General features: G+C 37.3%; 1 protein-coding gene across 2 annotated transcripts in view; it reads left to right on the forward strand.

Annotated features, from left to right (window-relative positions):
* UBN2 (ubinuclein 2) overlaps positions 1-19,005 on the forward strand; it is a 66,982-nt gene that overhangs the window by 31,548 nt on the left and 16,429 nt on the right. For both annotated transcript variants that reach the window (XM_039234039.1, XM_039234040.1), the window contains exons 6-13: positions 965-1,454; positions 6,080-6,150; positions 11,705-11,834; positions 14,599-14,717; positions 15,233-15,346; positions 15,917-16,060; positions 16,776-16,826; positions 18,956-18,998. In XM_039234039.1, coding sequence (XP_039089970.1) covers positions 965-1,454; positions 6,080-6,150; positions 11,705-11,834; positions 14,599-14,717; positions 15,233-15,346; positions 15,917-16,060; positions 16,776-16,826; positions 18,956-18,998 — 1,162 coding nt within the window. The remainder of the gene's footprint in view (positions 1-964; positions 1,455-6,079; positions 6,151-11,704; positions 11,835-14,598; positions 14,718-15,232; positions 15,347-15,916; positions 16,061-16,775; positions 16,827-18,955; positions 18,999-19,005) is intronic.

A 19,005-nucleotide genomic window follows, 5' to 3' on the forward strand; every position in this document is an offset into this window, starting at 1 on the left:
GCCCCCACCCGCGCCGCTCCTCCGCACGGCCGCGCGGACCCCTCCCTTCCCTTCCTTTCCCTCCCTCCCCCTTCCTTCCTTCCTTCCTTCCTTCCTTCCTTCCTTCCTTCCTTCCTTCCTTCCTTCCTTCCCTCCCTCCCTCCCTCCCTCCCTCCCTCCTTTCTTCCTTCCTTCCTTCTTTCTTGCATTTGCACATACTCCCACATAAGCAGGGGAGGAGCAGAGGGAGAGAGAGAATCTTAAGCAGGCTCCACCCCCAGCACAGAGCGGGAGTCAGGGCTCGATCCCATGACCTTGAGTTCATGACCTGAGCTGAAATCTAGTCAGACCCTCAACCAACTGAGCCACCCACGTGGCTCATAAGTGCATTTTTTTACTTGGTTAATTCTTTTTTTTTTTTTAATGTTTTATTTATTCTGAGAGAGGGAGACACAGCGTGAGCAGGGTAGGGTCAGAGAGAGAGGGAGATACAGAATCTGAAACAGGCTCCAGGCTCTGAGATAGCTGTCAGCACAGAGCCAGATGCAGGGCTCAAACCCACGAACTGTGAGATCATGAACTGAGCCAAAGTCGGATGCTTAACCGACTGAGCCACCCAGGCGCCCCTTTACTTGGTTAATTCTTTAGGTGACTACTTTATACATTTGCTAAAGAACGTGAACATTCCAAAAAGAGTAGTAAGTTTGACTTCATAGACTTTAATAATCCTGAGTTACCTTCAGTTTTATTTCTTTCTGTTGACTTTTGTACTTTTGTTTTCTTTACTCTGATGGCCGTTTACCTTTTGACCTTTCCCCAATGAGTCCAGATGAGGATGAAGGTGATGTTGTAAAAGGATAATGTAAGAAGAAATTTGCTTTCCCACCTATCAAATGATCATTTTGATTATCTGTGCCTGCTTATATACACGGGCTTTAAACTTTAAAATTCTACATAGCCTAACTGGTCCCTTTTTTCTTCACAGAGTTGTGGCTCTAAATTCACACAAGTCTGAAAAAAAGAAGAAACGTTATAAAGATTCTCTTTCTCTAGCTGCCATGATACGAAAATTTCAGAAAGAGAAGGATGCATTAAAGAAGGAGCCTAACCCCAAAGTCCCAATGAACTTAGCAACCTCCTCTCTGAATAAAACTCCCTCCGCTGCTGTAGCATTGGGAAATGATGTCTCGGACTTAAATCTGAACAGTGCTGATCCGGACCTCCCCATTTTTGTTGGCACAAATGAACATGAACTGTTTCAGGAAGCTGAAAATGCCCTAGAGATGCTAGATGATTTCGACTTTGACAGATTATTGGATGCTGCTTCTGATGGTAGCCCCCTCTCTGAGTCAGGGGGAGAGAATGGAAACACCACCCAGCCAACCTATGCCTCTCAGATTATGCCCAAGGTGGTGCCCACACTCCCAGAGGGTCTGCCTGTCCTCCTTGAAAAACGCATTGAAGACCTCCGTGTAGTAAGTATAATTCCCTTGTTTCTTTTTTGCTGCACAAACATAACAATAAGTGCATTTTATAAGGCAAAAATAAGAACCTACGGTCCCAACACCCATATAAACAATTTTTAATTTTCTGTATTTCCTTTCAGGCATTGGCTATATTTATAAGCCTTTGATTTTAAGTAGAAGTATGTATAACTATAGTTATAGCATGATATGGGTGGTTGTTTTATTATTTCATTTCAACTTCTAGTTTTCAGCATAGGTTTCATAAATACAATTTTTATGGTAAAGAAGTCATGTAAAAGCGGAGGGAACGTAGGAGCAAGTAGTAACATTGCATGGGTGTACCTGAACGTGATCTGAACTATACTGACATCTGGTTATTTTATAATTGATTTTTCCAACTAATCCTTTCCAGCTAATCAGCACCTTTTGTAAGCATGCACTGTGTTCCCAGTAGGACAGACTTGAGAGCTGAGTGTTTAGCATGTCGCCTTAGATACCTCTCTAGATCGACTTGGATTCGTAATCCTTGTTTAACTAGCTGCAAATCCAGATAAATGTCATCACACTTATCCAATTAATCTCACAGAGAGAGTATTTGGACTTAAAATAACATTCCAAATCTAGCTTAAAATGCTCTTATTGATTACTTTAGCATGTTTATTTGAACCCATGCCATATTTTAGTCCCCCTTTTTTTTCCTGACTACAACAATAAAACACACATTACAAAATGTATTTCAGGAGCACCTGACTGGCTCAGTCAGAAAAGCATGCAACTCCTGATCTTGGGGTTGGGAGCTTAAGCCCCATGTTGGTTGTGGAGATTACTAAACAGATAAATTAAAAACCCGAAACACCAAAAGTGTATTTTATACGTAGGGAAAGATCCCCTATTATCTGACATTCATTCCCCACCGCCAGCAGAGATAACTACTATTTACTATGTATTTTTTTGGATTTTAATACATGAATTCGCAAATGTTATATTATTATAAAAAATAATTAATGGGATTGTAATGTATGGACTGTTCTACAACTTGCTTCTTTCTCCAAGGATTAGTGTAATCTTATTTAAGTCATGTTTTAAAATGTATTAATTATGTTTATATTGTATTTATTTCTCATAACTTTTCCTCAAATTTAAATATCTGGTTAGGGAAATATTAGATTTATCTGATTTTTTCAGTAACTGGCCCACAGATTTTATTTAGCAATTCTGTTATTTTTTCTGTTTTATTCTTTAGCGTTTCTTCTGGAGTTGTGACCTAATTGTAATTGCCTGTTAAAGTGTTACTTTATTTATTTTGAGAGAGAGAGCGTGACCAGGGGAGAGAGGAAGAAAATTTCGTGCTTAACCGACTGAGCCACCCAGGTGCCCTGATTGCCAGTGTTTCTTAGGTTATAACTTGTATTTACCATAGTTTTTGCCTTGTTCATTTTTGTGCTGTTGTTTGACCCATAAAATTCTTTAAAAAATTTTTTTTAATAGTTTATTTATTTTTGAGAGAGAGAGGGAGACACAGAATCTGAAGCAGGCTCCAGGCTCTGAGCTGTCAGCCTAGAACCCGATGCAGGGCTTGAACCCACAAACTGTGAGACCATGACCTCAGCCGAAGTCGGACACTTAACTGACTGAGCCACCCAGGCGCCCCAGACCCATAAAATTCTTGATAGCTAGATCTTCTTTGTGGTCATTATCATTTTAAGGTGACTTTTTATGCTGTTAATGCCTTTCACCTTGAATTTAGCTTTGTCTGATTTACCGTGGACTCTCTTATTTTTACATAGTATATAGCTTTTCTTATCATTTACCTTCGACCTCTTTAATTTTCTTTAGTTTAGCTCTTTCTAAGATAGCGTATAAATGGAAATTTGTTTATTGACCTCATTTGAGTCTTTTTTCTTTTAACAAATAATTTTAACTTCTTACATTTGTTATAATTATATAATTGATCTTTGCCATTTTCTTTTTTATTCTGTTCTTTTATTTCCTCCTTTGTTTTCGTTCTTGAGCTGTTTTCTGTGCTTATTTTTTGAAAAGTTTACAATTTCTATAGTTTCAGTAATAAACAGATTTTTAATTTAATCTTTTTAGCTACTTTGTATAGAAAATATAGGTTTTCTTTCTTTTTTATGGTTAAGAAATTTGAGGTAGGTTATAGCGTGGTCAGGTCCACACAACTATTAAGTGATGGAGCTGAAATTTAACTACAGTCTGGGCTTTTTGGTCTCTCATTTTGCCCATTCCTAAAATCTTTAGTTTCTTCTAAATTTTAAAAAATGCTTAGTGATGTGATCCACATTTTTCAAGATGTAATTAATAACAATAGCTGCTGTTTATTTAGCAAAACTTGTACCCTGAACTGAGCGCCATGCTGCCAGGTCTCCCATAGCGGTTACGATTCAGGAGGCAGCACTGTGATTGGGCTTGGTGTTCTTTACCTACTGTGCAGTCTGTCCTCCCCCAATCCAGTGAGGTAGGTAGTGTTCCATTTAATAGATGAGGAAATAAAGGTTCAAAAGGTTTAAATGCTTTAGGTATCTGAGCCATGATTCAGAGGCGGAACCATGGAGCTCCATAACAGGCAGTCTCTGTGCTATGTTATATGCCGTTCATTCTCACTTAATAAACAAAATAAAATTGATTAGTAATGAGTGTGTTACAATCTTGTAAAAGCTTTGTCTTATATACCAAAAATTATTCTCTGTGTCTGTAGTAGCCCTGCCAGGGTTAGTATATCTGCTCTCTTGGTAGAGAATCATCAATAAGAAGTTTGATATCACTTACTGGTATCTATGACTTCTATTTTTAATTTGAAATATGAGATGGAGGCATGCCTGGTGGCTCAGTCGATTAGGCATCCAACTCTTGATTTTAGCTCAGGTCGTGATCTCACACTTCATGAATGCAAGCCCTGTGGCTGGGCTCTGCACTGAGAGCGTGGAGCCCACGTGGGATTCTCTGTCTCGCTCTCTCTCTGCCCCTCCCCCTCTTGTGCATGGGTTCTCTCTTCTCAAAATAAATGAAAAAAAGAAATATAAGGTGGTATTTTTTCTTTAGGAGGTGAGATTTCATCCTTGGCTTAAATGCTTATGTCTGTGTGATAAGGAGTTGTTTCTTAGGACTCTTTTCTTACTTTGCAATATTCTCCCACTGTTCAACTTCTTGACTTTTTTAAATTTTCTTTCATGACATTTAGTTTTCCTTATTGCTTTCATGTATTTCTGCCCGCTGCATATACACAGCTTTTATTCTTTCTAAGAAATACTGAGGCACGCCTTAGAAATTTTCTTCTGTTTATTGCATGTAAAATTGTCAAATAACTTGATGGGTTGACACGGTCAGCATATGGCTTGCTCAGATTATTAGATCAGATTTCTTGATGTTTAACATCTCATAGATCTCAACCATATCCTTTGTGGTTTTCCCAGTAAATTTTGCTTATGGTAGAGTGTCTTAGTGTGTATCGTTGGTTTCTGGTCACCTGGTTGAGGTGACAGTAATGATGAAAATACTATTCTTGCTGACAGAAACTGAGGACTGATGGATGTGGGGGGGAGGGGGGGATGGGCATGGAGGAGGACACTTGTGGGGATGAGCACTGAGTGTTATGTGGAAACTAATTTGACAATAAACTATTTGTAAAAAAAAAAAAATACTGTTCTTAAGCTCATGGCACTAATTTCTGCTTATTCCTTGATAATAACCTTAGCTGTGTTTTTTTGTTGTTCATGATAAGGGTAGAACCTAAACTGGCTGCAGGAAGCCAGTGTCTAAGTCTCTTTGCACAGTGTGCTCATGTTGCCCAGTTGAAGTCGGAGAGCTTGTGGGGTGAGCCCTGGATGCACCACTTATTAAGTAGTGTGATTTGGGGGCACGCCATGTAACCCCTGACAGATTCAGGTTCGTTGTTTGTATAATGGGGGCTGTCATACCAATGTCATTGGCTGTTGTGAGGCTTAAACATGATAGTGAGTGTAACAGAGAGAATATCAGACAGATCTGTAGTCGGTGTCTGTAGAAAGTGAGACTTCTGCTTTCTGTTATGTTGGAGATCACAGCAGTAATTAATAAACCAGTGGATAGTCAAATACACAAGATACCCAACACACTAAAAAGTCTTGTGTTTGGGGTGCCTGAGTGGCTCAGTCGGTAGAGCATCTGACTTCAGCTCAGGTCATGATCTCGCGGTTCATGGGTTCAGGCCCCGCATCAGGCTCTGTACTGACAGCTCAGAATCTGGAGGCTCCTTCGGATTCTGTGTCTGCCCCTCCTCCGCTCACGCACTTGCTTGCTCTCTCTCTCTCTCTCTCTCTCTCTCTCACTCTCTCTCTCTCTCTCCCTCTCCCTCTCCCAAAAACAAAAAATTTCTTAAAAAGTCTTGTATGTATGATTCTGTTAATTTATAAAGATTGAGAAAAATTAAATACAGATATAATAGGAAACAGTGGTACATATGCTAAATTTGTTTCAACACTGCCTACTCATGTCAGGTACTAAACTGGGTACGGAGGAAACAAAGTGAATTAAATCATAGTCACCTCACCCTCAAGAGGCTTATTCTTTCCTAAATAGATATGGAAACAAATAATGTGTTTATTGAAAGCAATATTGACAATCTTATGTTTCTCTAGGCTGCCAAACTTTTTGATGAAGAAGGAAGGAAAAAATTCTTTACACAGGATATGAATAATATTCTTCTGGAGTAAGTAATTCTTTTCTTCGATTAAAAAAAACCTGAAAAATTATTTAAACTTGACGAATTTGTTTAAAAATATAGCTGATTACAACTTTATAGGTTGAATATTATTTTAGATTTAAATATATTTTTTTGGTCACACTCTATGAAAGTGTCTTTCTGGAACAGCTCTGAATGTTCATATTAAATTTGGTATAATTTTCCTTCTACTTTCATTCAGACTTGGGAAAAATATCCGTTGGTATCTAGCAAGGTTAATATAATTCATACAAACATTTGTAGATAAATGGAAAGTATGGTTTAAAGGAGAAATTCTGGTTGTGAGGTAGGAGAGAGGCAATGTGGAGAAGAGAAAGGGGGGAGGGGGGGCCAGGCCGAAGGCCACCATATGATACAGATTGTATTTAAGTTTGTGACAGATTGTATTTAAGTTCCTGACAGTTTTTACTCTCAGCTGGAGTTTGATACTAACAAAGCTGTAGGTCCTCAATTGTGGTCAAATAAGTTGTCCTTATAGAACAAATGGATTGTAAATTTTGACCATTAGTTATAGAAGTTGAGTGTGTAATTAATTGCAAGCAGAACTCGACAAAAAAACAATCGTGGAGAAACAGCAAATTTTCCTCCTCTTTCACGAAAACGATGTGTGCCTGTTCTTAGAGGTTCAGTAGTGTTATATACAAAGAAACCATCAGTATTTCCAGTACTGTGTGGGAGGCCTGTCTTTTAAATATACAATGAAGGTAGTTTCTCATATAAAGGATGATGGATTGGTTTGTTTTGATAACTGTTTTAATGAAGTACAATCTCTCTTTCTCCTGGAATACTTAAAAAATCTTTTTGGTCCCCCACGGACTCATGAAACACATAACCTAGTGTGCTGCTGGTGTAGTGACAGGCATTTCTTGTTCCTGCTCTTCATTTTAGCCAGGGATTTTCAGATTGATTCTGTCTGTCTGGAAGCACAGCAAATGCTTCCTGTCTGCGCCAGATCCTTTTACCTGGCTCCCTTTTTACCCCAGATTCAATAAAGAGTATAACCATTATTCATCAGAGCCGTCCCAGATTCCATAGTCAGGAATCTGACTAGCTCTTCTTTTTCTTCCCACTTGAGAGCCCTGTGTTTACTAGCACAGGTCCTTTTCCTGTGACTGAGACCATTGTTTATTATTTTACTCTTCTGTAAGAAGGACCATCTTTTTCTCTCCTGAGAGAAACAAAGGACCATCCTTGGGACCTAACATCTCAAATAAGCAGAATATCAACATTCCATTAACAGGCTTCTATCTTTCTTTTTCTTTCTTTCTTTGTTTCTTCTTCTTCTTCTTTTTTTTTTTAAGTAATCTCTACACCCAATGTGGGAGTCGAACTCATGACCCCGAGAGCAAGAGTCACATGCTCTACCAACTGAGCCAGCCAGGCACCCCCACCACCCCCAGCAGACTTCTCTTAATCCCTCCATGTTTGTCTTAAATCCTCTCGTTTCTCAGAGCCCTATTGTTATTTCACAGAGTGTTCTTCCAGTTCTACAAGCCCTAGTGCTCAGTCTATTTTTTTCTTTTGTAGTCACTTATTTATGCCTCTTTTTCCACTTTCCTAAACATCCCTGATTTCTTTGTACTGAGTTGATCTTCTAAGGTCATATGGTATATGATTATTTTGTGTAGTAAATTTCCATGAAATTATCCACTTGTATTGGCTCTACCTCATCATTGCTTCTTTATGATGGGGAGAAAGGGAGGTAAGTTTATTGGAATAGGGAACACTTTTTCTTTTTACCTAATTAAGTTTGACTTGGATCAGTAAATATACAACATGCTGACTTTATCTTTCCTATTTCCTCCTTTACCTCAAGCAGACATTGCTAATAAAATCTTGATACTCTTTGCCTATGATCTCAATCCAACCTGAGTTCTGTTCAACATATGCTCTAGGCAGGTACTACAATCCCAGTGGACACTTGCAATGAGCCCTGTCTGCCATCTCATTGTTAGATACTGCTTTAAGGAACTCATGAGTGAGTATTGGCTTTTGAATCTCAGTATGAATAGACTTATCAATTGGTCTTTATGTTGGTCTCACCTTCTCTGACATAAAGAAAGGTTACCAAAGTGAAGGGGTTGATCCTCTGCCACAGCTCTCCTTACTCTCTTGAGGGGTTACTTTGCCTTTGGAAAAACAAACTTGGAACAACATCTTTTTTTTTTTTAATTTTTTTTTTTATGTTTTATTTATTTCTAGGAGAGAGAGAGAGACAGTGTGAGCAGGGGAGGGTCAGAGAGAGAGAGAGTCACAGACTGAAACAGGCTCCAGGCTCTGAGCTGGCAGTCAGCACAGAGCCTGACGCGGGGCTCGAACCCACGAACCGCGAGATCATGACCTAGGCGAAAGTCGGACACTTAACCGACTAAGCCACCCAGGCACCCCAGAACAACATCTTTAACCTATGCCACACCAGGCCTTCTGTAGGTAACACTAGAACCAGCCCATCTGAATAAGGTCGTTCAGGGAAGGAGGGATCTACATCCCTCAAAAGGCTTTTGAGTTCTTGCTATAAAATAAGAGTTATTTTCGATTTTGAGTTTGGGTTACTACTCCTTAAGTCTTTCTTCAGTTACTAGTTTCAGTGGTTCTGTTATATGGATCGTATTGGTAGGATATCTGAAGTATTTAAGGAAAAATTCAAGAAATTTTAGTAGATTCTGAATTCATTTGGACTTAATTAGTCGGGTTTTCTTTTACTAGTGTTTTTAAACTGAATAAGATATGTATTCTTTTTTTTTTTTTTTTAATGTTTGTTTTTTAGACAGAGCATGGGCCAGGGAGGGGCAGAGAGAGAGGGAGACAGAGGATCCAAAGCAGGCTCCATGCTGTTAACAGAGACCTCATCGCGGGGCTTGAACTCAGGAACCACAAGATCATGACCTGAGCCAAAGTTGGACACTTAACTGACTGAGCCACCCAGGAGCCCCTGTATTCTGTTTTTTAAAAGAAGGCGAAGGGTGCCTGGCTGGCTTAGTTGATGGAGCCTGTGACTTGATCTCGGGGTCAAGATCCTAAGCTCCACATTGGGTGTAGAGGTTACTTAAAAAAACAATTATTAAATTGAGGGAGTTGTTGGGGCACCTGGGTGGCTCAGTTGGTTAAGCGTCTGACTTCGGCTCAGGTCTTGATTTCATGGTTCATGGGTTTGGGCCCTGCGTCGGGCTCTGTGCTGGCAGCTAGCTAAGAGCCTGGAGCCTGTTTAAAAAAAAAAAAAAAAAAAAAGAGGGAGTTGAGGGGCGCCTGGGTGGCTCAGTCAGTTAAGCGTCCGACTTGGGCTCAGGTCATGATCTCGCGGTTCGTGGGTTCGAGCCCTGCGTTGGGTTCTGTGCTGACAGCTAGCTCAAAGCCTGGAGCTGGTTTCAGATTCTGTGTCTCCCTCTCTTACTCTCCCCTGCTCATGCTGTCTCTTTCTCACTCAGAAATAAATAAAACATTAAAAAATTTTTTTAAAAATTAAAAAAGAGTTGATGAGATAGGAACATATATTTATGTATCAGTTATGGTGAAATGACTGTATTTCTAGAACTTGATGTGAAAATATAGGTAAGACTAAGCATTCCTGAGCGAGAAGAGTCTTTTTTATAAAGTTGGCCATTGCTTCAGCTATGGATTCCTATGTTGTGTTTGTTTGAGGCTTCTTCAGAGGCATATGAGTGCCTTGTAAAGATAGGGATATAAAAGTGGGTTTCAACCTTACTTACTTAGAAAATCCAGTGTTTGTCTCCAGTGTATTACCAGCAAATGGTCTCAGTATATTTTTGTCCATTTAGAGCCTATAGTGATCTCATGCTTATAATTTATTATCAGAGGTTTGAGAACCATTCATTGTAACATTCATGCATGGATATCTGCTTTAGGGTTAGACTTAAAGAAGGAGAGAAAAGGAAAGAAATATGGTGGAGAGAAGAGGTCAGGTTCAGGAAAGTTCATTGCTTCGGGAGAACCTTTATTTTTCTAAAATGTGAAAATACCTGAAATTCAAACTTTCATTGCCATGTGTTTTTAGTCATCTCCAGATACTTCTTAGACCTTAGAAGATTGTAATTCTTAGAAAAAATATTAAATGTATGAGAGATGTGTGCATAAAATCTACTACTCTCAAGTAGGAATTTGTATATATTTGTGATAGACCTGTATAGTCTGTAGCCTTAAGAGTTAATATGGTCTTTAATTTTTATCTGGTATAGGCTTAGGAGCAGGGAGTCAGCTCTTCCTGTTTTTTAGTTTCCCCCTCTTTGGAAACCACTAATTTTTATATGTCACTGAGTCAGTCTATTCTTAATTAAAATCTCTTACTACTTGGAGTTTTATTTTATTTTCAGCCTCAACTACCCTTTAATAATAGGGCAAGCCAGGAAGCCTCCTACCCAGAGTCTAAACCTTTAATAAAGCTCTACACATAATTTATTTAACCAAATGTTTATACACAGAACTCATGACAGTAATGGTCGTTTCCCGTATGATCCTCTGCATTTGACCTCTGGTTCTTATAGAACCTAAACATTTTTTTCATTTGTATATTATGTTTGACTTCTCTAATACCAAGAATTTTCTCTTGCCAATGCTAAGAGCATAGTTTTCCACGTTTCATTGTTTTTGAAATTTGTAGTGTATCTTATAAGTGATGGACATATTTGATAGGCAGGGTTTCTTTCTTACCCAAAAGCTGTTAATTGAATCTTCGCATTCATCTTAGGAGAATTATTTATTAAATCTTCCTGTATCTTCTCCTATAATAGAATATGATGGTTTGGACATAGTTTGTTACCATGAGCCCCAGTTAAGTCTTGGCCTTCAAATAAACATCCGTTCCTACATTCCTACAATAGCATCTGCCAGATACAGTGTCTTCCATCTTGGAAGAAGCCTCAGTTATTTCTTGGTAGACTTGTCCAACTGAATATATGGTGGCTGTTAAAATTCTTTTCCTTCTTTTTCTTTAAATAACTATTAGGCTAAATACCCATATAACAATTTACTTTTGGTCTACAAAACTAATTTATAAATGGAAACAGGAACCAAAGAATTGGAATAAATTAAACTATTAAATATCTAGTTTGTGCAAGGCAAGCATAACAAGGGAGACAGATGGATAAAACAGTCTGTATATGTAGCCAGCAGAGCTTTACCTCTTCTGAATCTGCAATTCTTTCAGACACCTCCAAGGAAAAAATATTCTAAGAACTCATTGAAACTATATGTCTCTGTAGCTTAGCAATTGTGGTGGCAGGGAGAGGAGATGTGAATATCTCTTTGAGGAAATGAGCTTTTGATTAATAATGGAGTATCTATGCTTTACCCAAAAATGTAGGCTTTGTCCCTGTTCATCAAAAAAATTATTCACCAGGCTACTTGGGTTTATATAAATTCTCTGTATATTTTTTTCCTTGAAAAATACTGCCTAGGAAATCATGGAAAGATAAAACAAGAAAGAGTCGCTGCTTTTACCTCCCTGCTTATGTATTAGTACCTAAATGAAATTCTGTACTATTTATTTGTTGTTGTTTTTGTTCAGCATTGAGTTACAGCTACAGGAACTAGGCCCTGTCATTCGTAGTGGTGTCTACTCCCATCTTGAAGCTTTTGTGCCATGCAATAAAGAAACACTGGTAAAACGTCTAAAGAAGTTACATCTTAATGTCCAGGTAAGAGGAGGAACAATAATACCTGTATCTGGAGTTTTATTACCTGTGAAGAGATTAGTTTCTGTTTGGGACTTTTGCATATTAGTTGCTTTATACTCTTATTTTATGTATTGAATAACCATAGGAGGTTTTTAAAGACGTATTGGAGCTCTTGAAAAAAATTACTTTTCAGCAGGTGATAAGGCTAGATAAGAATGTTTTCTAAGGCATAGATTCCTGGACTGGTAAATTAACTTCAGTTCCACAGCTGATAAAACTTTGCCCCCAACAAATATCTGACAGATTCATAACTCAGTTTTCTTATTACTGAGTTGGATCTATACAGATTTATTTGTGCCTACATTACAAAGACTGGGAAAGAATCACAGGAGTACATGTAAACTTAGAGTTTTTTTGTGTAGTCATCCACGTTTTGCTGGATTCTTCTCCCCTAAAACCCCACCAAGTAATTAACTAACTTTGAAGGCTTCCAGTGGTCAGAAACTTATTTTATTATAGTATCAGAAAGTTCTTCTGTGCACCAAGCCAAATCTAGGTGCTCTCCACCCCATTGGTCCTAATTCTACCTTTGAGTCCATTCATAACCTAATTATTTGTCACCTTCATGGCTTTCATGTTTTTGAAAGCTTGTAATGTGTCTGCTCCTTCACTAGTTTTCAGTGCCTTCACTGTTCTGATTATTTTTCCCTTATGATTTATTTGATTATGTATTTTTAAAATATTTATAACTTGCAAATAATAGAAAATAATGCAGTTTAAGACAAAAGAGGACATATTTTTTCTATTACTAAATGTATTTCATGGAATTAAAACTACATCTGGGAGGCACATGGGTGGCTCAGTCAGTTGAGCATCCAACTTTGGCTCAGGTCATGACCTCACAGTTCATGAGTTTGAGCTCCACATCGGGCTCTCTGTTGTCAATGCAGAGCCTGCTTTGGGTCCTCTGTCCCCCTCTTTCTTTCCCCCTCCTCCGCTCATGCTCTCTCTCTCTCAAAAACAAATCAAAACAAAACAAAACAAAAAAACAAGAAAGGGATGGAAACTGATAATTGGGATTAACTTTTGTTTTTCTCTACCTGCCTCCCTATATCTTATTTTTATCCTTTTATGTGCATCTGAAAATATGATTACTTCATTCTCAAGGTTTTATATTATAGAAAGGCCACACACAGGGATTGACTCAGCCCTCTCATCCCAGTCCAAGTTTTTGTATCAGAAAATCTGATTATACTATCTTGGGTCAACCTAAACTTTTCTGGGCAGAGGATAGGAGTCACACAGCATAACATGGCTGTCCCAGGGCTTCCGTAGCTCTGATGGGGGATGAATGTGGTGCCCAGGACCACTAGTATTATGATCTGATAGGCATAGGATTCTTTATTATAGGTATTGTACTTCTGTTCATAAAATAATTCTTTTGAATTCGGAAACTATAAGTTCTTTCTCAGTGGAAAGCAGAGTAATAAGTGAAATTTACTTGAGGTGAGATTTTGTGTCTGCGCCTGGCTCCTTCAGACATGGACTGTTGGAGCTTACCGCCGTACGTTTAGGTGACGGGCATAGGTGCCAGTAGAAAAGGAGCTGGAGATAGGAGAACAGCCTCTCATACATTATAAAATATTTTCTGAGGGGCAGTTCAGATTTGGTGTTTGAAGTGATTTAATATTCCTGTTGGGTGTGGAAGAAGACATCTATCTTAACCTTTGCTTTTCGTTATATGGTTTTATCATGTATACTTTTAATCCCTAAATACTACATTGTTTGATTTTGCATGCTTTTTTGAGCTTCGTATAAATGGAGTCATCCTGTCTCCATACTTTTCTTCTGCAGCTTGTTTTTTTACACTGAACGTTATGTGCTTCAGATTTAGCTATGTCTTTACATGCGGTAGCACTCCAGTTTTCCTTCTGTGCAGTGTTTATACTGCTCTATTCTATAAATACATCCCAGTTATTGTATTTATTTTACTGTTGATAGATATTGGGTTGTTCCCAGGCAGATAGTCTTAGCTGCAGAATTGGAAGTGATCACCTAGGCACCATCATCCTTGAAGGTCACTTTTCTTTTAATGGGATTTTATAGCAGACACTGTCATGTGTGCAATAATGTTTGTTAATTGGTATGCATGAAAACAGTAAGAGTCTTCCAGTTTCCTCTTTCTCTTTGACCTTGACTGTGTAATTTTGCTTGCAGCATGAGTCACAATTAGTAACAATAAAATGAAAGAACAGGATGCCAACATCCCGTTGGTTGTCACCCAAAGCAAATAATATGTTCTAGTGTTGCAGAGAAGTATCTCCTCTCCTGGTACCAGTTCCCCATCAAAATGGTAATCAACCAGTAGTAGTCTGCACAATGTAGATTATGTTCTTTACTTGATTCTTTATATTACATTTAAAGTGTCCATATCATTTCGTGGCCAAACATGGGGCCTTTTTAAGAATATAAAGGAATACATTATGTGTCAACTATACTCAAGTAAAACATTTTTTAAAGAAAAAATTTGTAAGGAACACTGTTAATTATGCTGGGGTAATTACCAGGCAGAAAGTAGGATTCTTGTTGGCTGCCTGGGAAGTACAGTTGTTCTAATTTTATAGCTGGAGTGCATCGTGAAGACTCGGTGTTGTAGAAGAAATGTCTGTATTTAAATATGCTTGCGTTTTAAATCTACAATTAGTGTCTTTTGAGAATCTGCTTGCAAAATAATTTTCGTAAATGTGTTTAAAAAAACTTGTAGTATGTTTTTTTTTTTCCTCAGGATGATCGTTTAAGAGAACCTCTGCAAAAACTGAAACTGGCTGTTAGCAATGTCATGCCTGAACAGCTATTTAAATACCAGGAGGACTGCCAAGCTCGCAGTCAAGCTAAGTGTGCCAAGTATGTACCTCTTCTATTTGGACTGGCTTTTGCATTTAAGAAATATTTTTAGCCCTTAGGAATTGGTTGTAAGTGGACTTTATCACCAAATACAAATCCACATATACCACTGAAACTGTATAATTAAATATTTTCTAAATGACACAACACTTCCAATTCAGTTGCTTTGGTGTCAAAAGTAAAAGGTCTGTTGATTTAGTGTATGGGTGTGATCAAAGCAAGAGCTGGCGCTGGTCAGATATTTCCCATGTCACTCAATTTGATTGGCTGAAGTCGGACACATATTTTCTGAACTCAAAGATAAGTAATCATGCCTTTAAATAACACAGGTTGAAGACCTAATTTATCAAACTATTTTATGATGCTCTTCAAAGTATTACGTATAGAGGTAGAATACCTATTTACTCTGCCTTTTGAGTTAACGTTCAATTAAGCAATTTAACAAGTGTCTCTGGAGCATATCATAGCCACTGTTGGGTTAAAACTTCGCTTCATAAAATCTTTTTCATTTCTAGGTTGCAAACAGATGAGGAACGAGAAAAAAATGGATCCGAGGAAGATGACGATGAGAAACCGGGGAAACGTGTCATAGGACCAAGAAAGAAATTCCACTGGAATGACACCATCAGGTAAAATTTAACCAAAGCCTTCACTTTTAACCAATGGATAATGCAGAACTAAGGTTTCTAATAAAAAGAATATATAGAAAATGGAAGAGTAGATTGGAAGCAACCAAAAATTTGTGTGTAGGAAAACTTTATTCAAGAGAACTTTGATTTGGTCCTGATATCTTTAGAGTGCTTTCACTTTTATTTTCATATTCTACTTTTAATAAGCTAATTTTCTAATTATTAAGTCAGTCATATTAGATTCAGAAAGTGAAGTACTCTGTATACATGTATAATCAATCATCCTTTTTACCAATATTTGTGTACCCCAAGTAGAGGGTGTGATTGCAAGACTATCCCTTTCAATCTTTGATGCCTAGATGAAAGGTATCAAAGGAAATTGTCTCACATTGGGGATTTAGCTATATGTGTTAGCAATTATTTATCTTCATGTTATCTTCTGAATTCTTGAGATAATATTCTTTATCATTGCTGTCAGGTTTATGTGCTTAAAAAAATCTGTTTTAAGCTTAATTTTCCACAATTTTGCAGTCAGATTTATATATAAATATATATTTTTAATCTGTTTAGAACTTTGTTATGTAACCTTGTTGAGATCAAATTGGGATGCTATGAGTTAGAGCCAAATAAAAGCCAGTCTGCTGAGGATTATCTTAAATCCTTTATGGAGACAGAGGTGAAACCATTGTGGCCTAAGGGCTGGATGCAGGCAAGGTAAGAAATATGACATCCTAGATTTTATTTTACTTTCTTATTGCTCTGATTAAAGATACATATATATAGACAGATATATGACAGTCATTTTGCTAAGAACCTAGTGTGTTTAGCGTTCTGTATAGCCCTTTCAGGTGATCTCTGCTTTAAAAACTTCAAGCATTGAAAAGACAAAACAGAGTTAGTCACAGGGACATGGAGATACAGAAACATACATAAGGGTGACTTTTTTGTCAACCACGTTCTCTTTTTTGCACCTGACTTTGCTAATAGAGAAAATGGATGGAGGGGTAGATGGCCATAAACATTGGGAGGGGATGATACATGATACATGGTATCATGCAGATAAGCTTAGAGCTGAATATGAAATTGAGAGTGTAGAGACAGAGACACACAACCTTGGGTTCTGTTGAAAATAGTCGTATAGAGTAGTGTCTCAAAAATTAATAGTCATCCAATATAAACCTTAAAGCGCAACCTGTCATCTAAGTGTTCCATCTTAAATCAGCAGAAAACATCTGTTGATCTGTTAAAAGATTTAAAGAAATATTCTATAAAACACCCCGTAAGACAGATTAGGGAATTTACTCTGTGCCGTTATAACTTTCATTTGATAAATAAGCAAGTAATACACTGTTGAAAACCATGTGAGTTAAACAAGAAAGTGCCTTTTATCTGTTATACAAAAATAATCGTGTCCTTTTAACTTTTGCAGAATGCTTTTTAAGGAAAGCCGGAGTGTACATAATCATCTTACTTCTGCTCCGTGAGTAAAACAGACTCCGTATTTCTTCACTTACTTTTACTCACATTATGTGCTTTAGTAAACAAAAGTATTAGTTATTAAATGCGAGGTGAAATAGTGTGCTTAAGTGTACATTTAGGCAGTCTCCATTTTACTACTGCCTTTTTAAAAAAAAGAATCCTTTTACTGTTGACTGTGTAGACCTGAGAACACATTTATCTGTTAAATAGTTCTCAGGCTAGCCTCCAGACACCTGAATGTGGGCTGGCCTGAGGTCTGGCAGTTAGGAGCCACGTGGACAGGAAGCCTCTGATGGTTCCCTTTGTTCCTGGGCCTTCTTCCCGCCAGTTCTTTTGTGTCCTTTTTCTTTCCTGCTTAATGACGATCAGCATAGCCAACCTATAGCTTTATGCCTTGGGAGACAGCTGTTGGTACATACCTACCCTGCCTCGTCTTGCAGAGTGCTTCATTCCACAAAATTAACTTATTTTCCATGCCCTGCCCTTCTGTTCAAAACTGGATATTTCCCTAGTGGTGTGATTACTAAAGAAAGGCCTCTTGTTATCCTGATAGGCAGTAGTAAAAAGCTGTTTTTTTTGTGGTTATATTTTGGGTAATTATTGGTTGACTTGACAAGAATTTTATTTTTACCTACAACTAAGAGCTATTTCTCTGCACCATAGAAGTGTAATAATAAGTTGAAAAAATATATAAAATTAGCAAGTTACTGAGACTTTATGGACCACTGTAATTCAGTATTCTACATGGTCTGGTCTGGATAACGTTACAAAACTCTCCGTCCCCGTGTATCCAATTTTAGTGGAATTTTTTTACAGCTCTTAGAAAGGACATTTTGTTAGTCTACTATCAGCGTTATGTTGAGTTGATTGTGGTTTTCAGTTCTTGCTATTCTTATTTTTTGAATAGAAATGTGGGATAAGTTTGGTTTCATACACATAGGTTTACTTTGTTGCTGGTGGTTTAATTATCCTGGGGTCCGGGAGATATCGATATGCATATATGTATTGGTATCAATAATATTTCTGGCCTTTAATTTCCCAGTAGTTCTAAAATCACAACTGTATTACAATTTAGGTGTAAATAATTCATCCCTTTAAATCTAAAGCAGATATTTACATAGATCCTCTCTCAGTTTTTTTATGTAGCTTTATTATTATGACTAACTTTGTGTTTTGTTTGATCTTGTTTTATGTCAGAAAGCACAAATTGAAGGGATGTTTGGGCCTGACATTTTTTTGCCCCAATGGTCTTTATAAAAAAAACTTTGAAAATTACTGTTACCTTAATGAAGTTGTAGATTGGTAGTTTTAATCAAGATATTTGTTAATTTAATGGATGACATTTCAACTTAATGAAGTGGAAATACTCAGTGTGAGGTATTTTAGCTTGTTAATCCTTTAGTCATTCAACAGACATTTAGGTACTTTATCCTACTATGGAACCTGTAAGGTTTCTTGTCTTCAGACTTTTTCACACTGGTTCCCAAAGGTTCCAGAGTTCTTGCCTTTTTTTTTCTGTCATTTTGACATTTTTTATTTGATTTTTCATAGTAACATAATTTCTTTAAATACGAGGGTTTGTTTTTTTAAATAATATCTTATTTACAAGTTCTTGGCAATGGTTTTTCTTAAATTATGGTTTAATTTGAACTTGAACTTTCTTGAAGATCTGTTTTCCTGTAAATAATTATTAATTCTTACCAGTTCTTTGAAATGAGTCTTCTTAGGCAGCTTTGTTACCCTGTCTTCAGTTATTTACATTTAATTTTTTAAAACCCATTATCATCTACAATTCATATTTTGCTAATAGTTTGGCCTTTCTTCCAGTTAATCGAAATTGGAGGAAATGTTATTGTATATGCATATGTAAACTGTGTGTGTGGGTGTGTGTGGGGGCGTGTATATATATATATATATGCATGTATGTGTGTATGTATACAAATATATGTGTGTATATGTATATATGCATATATGTGTGTATGTATACAAATATATGTATATATATATAGTTCTTTTGTAGAATTTTTCCAAATAGCATAAGAAATTATTTACCCATGTAACGAAAAGATAAGAATTTCCTGATGAGTGACCTGTTACTGAAATGACCTCCTGTTTAATCTGTTGTCTTAGGGCAAAGAAAAAGGTGATTCCTGCACCTAAACCCAAAGTGAAGGTAAGTA

This window comes from Hyaena hyaena, unplaced genomic scaffold, assembly GCF_003009895.1.
Source record: "Hyaena hyaena isolate Hyena2069 unplaced genomic scaffold, ASM300989v1 scaffold_82, whole genome shotgun sequence".
In the NCBI taxonomy this organism is placed as follows: Eukaryota; Metazoa; Chordata; class Mammalia; order Carnivora; family Hyaenidae; genus Hyaena; species Hyaena hyaena.